We start from the raw sequence: 4,762 nt of genomic DNA on the forward strand, positions 1-4,762 counted from the left end.
TTTGTCAAACCTACATCATTTTCATTGTCAGATTGACCAAAGTCTACATAGTAGTGCACCACCTCTGGCATGACACCTATTGGTGGTGAAGGGAAGGTGAATGTTCCCCATTCTTCTTGCCCTTGAAAGTCAACAAGTTAACACATAGATCCATTTCCACTTCCACCACCCATGATGGTGCAATTCCCTCGGATGGAAGGCCAAGATTGTCATCCACACTATCAACTGCAGCTGCACCAATGTTGTCAGGTGGCTATTCATTGTCCACTTGTCTATTTGAATTCGATTGATGAATAAGAGCAATGTTTTTTGTAACCACTTCCAGTGACACATGAACACCTGAAAGGCTGAGCATGTTCTGCACTGTAGATGCATCTTCACCATCGTTAATCTCGAATGTGTTGCTGGGTTGCATGACGTCCATGAGGGTATCTGGATTGAGGGGCCATATACCGGTCCTTTTGAATCTTGCTAAAATGTTGGAAATAGTCAATGCCTTGGCCAAAGACTTGCTACCTATTTCTGCTAGTTCTGCCCTCTTGATTTCTACATTCGGGAACCTTTCTATCAATACGACTCTTTCTAATTTGAAGTAGGTCTTGAATGAAGAGAACACACTCACATCAAGTGGCTGCAGCTTGTGAGAGGTGTGAGCTAGCAATGTGAGAAAGTCTATGCCTATCATCCTCACCTCCTGGATGGTTAGCAATGCGGCATGGCTGCCATGGCCATCAAATATCAACAAGTGCCTGTTGGTGGGTGATACACCCCCTGGAACTAAGTACTTGAAGTGGTGTAGCCAATTAAGGAATAATTCCTTGGTCATCCAGGCATGTTGTTGTGCTATAATGCAAGCCCTCAGCTCACATTTTGAGATATAATTATGTAATTTCCTCTTCCCTTTGAACAAATAAAAGCCTGGTATGCTTTGCCCAGAAGCATTAATGCAACAAAGTATTGTAATCCATTCACGACTCTTTGTGAGTACATAAGACATGTTCCGGCTTCCTTTCCTCTCAAGCACCCTCATATCCCCATTTCTGCCAGCCATCACACTAGTTTCATCACAGTTCCAAATACAAGTAGGACCATATGGATTAGCGACATAGGCTTTTGACAAAATACTATAGAAAGAAGACACAACTATTGGTCTTAGGCTCAGTGCCCTGTCTTTCTTGAGGCCTTCAGCTATCTGCAAGCTAATTTCCAGATGTCGGGCCTTGAAACCAGACCACCATGACTTTCCAGGCATGCCATCCTTGAAAGGGGTTGGTCTAGTCTCAGATATCTGAGAGACCATGACCAAGTGCAACCATCTCTTGGCATCGTTGAACTATATCTTCTTCTTCTTCTTTGGTGGTGAGGATTGTTTGTGGACCCTTCTTTGATGAGGTTGTGAGACCACCCAACCATTTCGATAGTGTTGTAGTTGGGATGCCCCATTTCTTTGATGCACCCCGTATAGATATGTCATTGTCCTCAACATCATGGAGAGAACCTTCCATGTCTGCTACCAACCACAACTTCTGTTGCATAGTAACTTTTATTGAAGTTGAAGGTAGACTATGATCCTCCACCATGGGAGGGAGAGGTTGTTCATTGGGATCCTCTGCTGTTGGGGGTATAGGGTCTGTATTGTTCTCAACAAGAGGCAGAACTTCTGCTTCTACAAGGAACATGACTCCTCTTTTATGTGAACGAAACCTCAAAATCTGCTGTAAGGATTGAAAATCCTTTGAAATATGCTCAATAATTGTTTTAAGCTTGTCGGATGGGCTCGCTTCATTGTCAATCCTGCACTCTAGGACTAGTCTGTGTAAAATAGTGATTGATTGATCAATAATCCCTTTATCTATAGATCCATCCTTCATTAGTTTTTGTGCTGCCATCATCATGAGTTCAATAGGATTCATCTCTATTATGTTTTTCTTTTCAGCTTGCGAGGTGTCAATTGACAATAATGATGGACCAACTATCGGTTCCCTGTCGGTTTCCCTTTTCTTCTTCTCCTCTGATGATTTATCCTTTATATCTTCCTCACTTGCACTAGTGGCTTCTCCACTAGTGCAGTCTCTTTAACTACCAGTTCCTCTGTAGGAACTGTAACCTCAACTTGTACATTTGTATCTGGAGGACTGTTATCCTCAATATTGGTATCTTGTACATCATTAACTTTTTCACTCTCTGTATTAGCTAGTATCTCAATATTTGTTTATACATTTGTATCTACCGGGGGCTTGATTCCCACTATCTTAATGTTCTTAAAAATTGAGGGTGAAGTACCCATAATCCCTTTTCCTTTTCTTTCAACCGAGGTGTCTATAGTGTCTATCTTTGATTCTGGTGAAGTAAAGAATCCTCTGTTCTCTCCAAAGAACTTAACCCATGCCTTTTGAGTCTCTTTTATTATTTCATTTACCCTTCCTAGCATCAGACTGGTTATTCTATGTTTTCTATTAAATACTTTTCTATCTGCCACCTCAAGTGTCCTTTCCATTTCCTCTAGAGCAATAGTAACACAAACAGATAATAACTCTTGAATTTTGATATGCTTATCTTCTTGCATAGCTGATAGTCTTCTAGCATCTAACATATTATACAATTCTATCGGTATTTGATTTTTTATTTCTATTAAGGCTTTCTTATAAATAACCAAGTATAATAAGACTACTTCCTCTACCTCTCTTTGTTCATCATCCTCTAAATGATCATAGTAACACTGCACATTCTTTAACATTCCATCCTTAGTGATTTCATCTACTAACTCTGCACAAGTTTTAGGTGGAACCTTACCAGATTGAATAGCTGTATCAATGTCATTCTTCTTCTTCCTCTTTGTAGTACCAGATGCAGTTGAAGGTGTTGCCTTTGGTGCTTACTTCTATGCCGGTATTTTGAATGTAACCTTCCTAACCGATTAATTTTTAGCTTCTACCTTTGTTTCCTCTGTTTTCTTCCTTACAACCCTCTTAAATGCTAATGATGTGTCATCCTCAGATTCAGGCTTTGCTATAACAGACTCAATGTGTACTTCTAGATTCTTCCTCTTCCTGCCTTTCTTTGGGACAACATCAATTAGTGCTTTAATTTCCCGTGAGACCTTCTCAACAAATTTGCTATCCTTTCCTTCCTGCTTCTCTCTCTTCTTTTGGTTGAACTCTGTTTCAACCTCTTGTGATTTATGTTTTGCAGTACCACAGGGCTTCTCTGCCTCATCAATAGGTGCATCAATCAACATTTTTGCATAAGCATCAAGGATCTGTGCATCCACTTCATAGCTCATTTCCTCAATCCAAATCTTTCAGGGCCTAACCGCTTCCATAAGTGTTTCATCCTTCTTCACCATGAAGCATATGTCAGTTGAATATTTTTCTACAATGTGCTTAGGAACCCTTACCCTAGACTTCATACATTTCTCTAACCCCTTGAAATACCCACATACTTTATCATCTCTCTAACCGCCTAAGGCAGAAATTGACTGTTTCAATTGTCTCCCTACTGGAATATCAAATTCCCATTGCCTTTTACCAAAACCAGGTGTATCATTCATGAAAAATAACATTAAGCAGACTATTAAGTTGTCATATCAGAAGATTCCCTTCTTTTCTCCCTTAATCTTTCCTAGGTTTATTAATAAATCATCTAACATCCAATTGCATAGATCCAATTTTACATTTTCTCTCATCATTTTGTATGTAGACAAAATGTAGGAACTAGAAACAAAATTCAGTCGGTTTGACCGAGTTACCTTATACTCGATGATCATGCTACCAAATCTGATGTCCGTGTCGGTAATAGTCCTTATTCTCATAGATCTCCTGTCAGTGATTTTTTTCACGGAATCATTCAAAACTTTCTTATCTGGATGTTGCCCACGTGATGGTAAACCTGTGACTGCCCAGATGACTTCCTTGGTGATCTTGAAAGGTCTATCTAACCAGATAAACTCCCCATGTACTTTGCTCAAAACATACCTAATTATCTCATCTTCGAATTCCGGGATGTCCAGAATGTCGGTAAATCCTAAGTCTTCAATGTGTTTGTATGTCGGTTTGATCTTTCCAGATTCTCCCATCAATTTGCTCATGTACATGCCCTTTATTTCAGATGTTCCCAAGTCATCAATGTGACAGTGTATGTATGCCTTAACATCTTTAACATAGACAAATCCCTTTGGAACATAGAAAAATGCTCCAACTGAATCTTCCAGGGTAGCCACATGCAGATACCACTTGAAAATTGGTCTAGGGCAGTCCTTGACCTCTACTACAGTCGAGTTTGAAACAAAGATAGGAATAGATGATGATCCCACTTCCATGTTTAAAGATAAATACCCGTTGATCAGTTTTGGTGAAAACCCTTAACAAATTCTTGCAGTCGCTAGTGAAATCGCTCAAGAAAAAATCTGATTTCTCTGAAACGCCTTGATTGCTCTTAGTCGCTCTTAATCACTCTGAAATCGCTCTGAATGCAAGGTGATCAATAATGAAGTGATTTCAACCTTTTAACCTCTGAGAAAAACCCTAATCTTCCATTGACATAAATGTCTGCTAATGAAAGATATTGGATCTCGAACAGAACATATCCATGCCGGATAAGCATCTCTAATGTTTGGAACATCTTCCAGAACCTCTTCCCAGGGCATATGCACCATCTTCATGAATTTTCCCAACCCCTAAGGCATCTGCCTTAGTTACCAGATGAGCTACCTACCGGTATAGGAGCAACCTCTTCTACCAGATAAGTAACTAGTGCATTTCCA

General features: G+C 39.8%; 1 protein-coding gene across 1 annotated transcript; it reads right to left on the reverse strand.

Annotated features, from left to right (window-relative positions):
• Nucleotides 1-253: 253 nt before the first annotated feature.
• LOC131052819 (MFS-type transporter clz9-like) lies at nucleotides 254-1,252 on the reverse strand. Its single transcript, XM_057987444.2, has one exon. The coding sequence runs from the start codon at nucleotides 1,250-1,252 to the stop codon at nucleotides 254-256; it is 999 nt and encodes a 332-aa protein (XP_057843427.2).
• Between the last annotated feature and the right edge of the window lie 3,510 nt (nucleotides 1,253-4,762).

The sequence above is a fragment of the Cryptomeria japonica genome, chromosome 6 (genome assembly GCF_030272615.1).
Source record: "Cryptomeria japonica chromosome 6, Sugi_1.0, whole genome shotgun sequence".
Classification (NCBI taxonomy): Eukaryota; Viridiplantae; Streptophyta; class Pinopsida; order Cupressales; family Cupressaceae; genus Cryptomeria; species Cryptomeria japonica.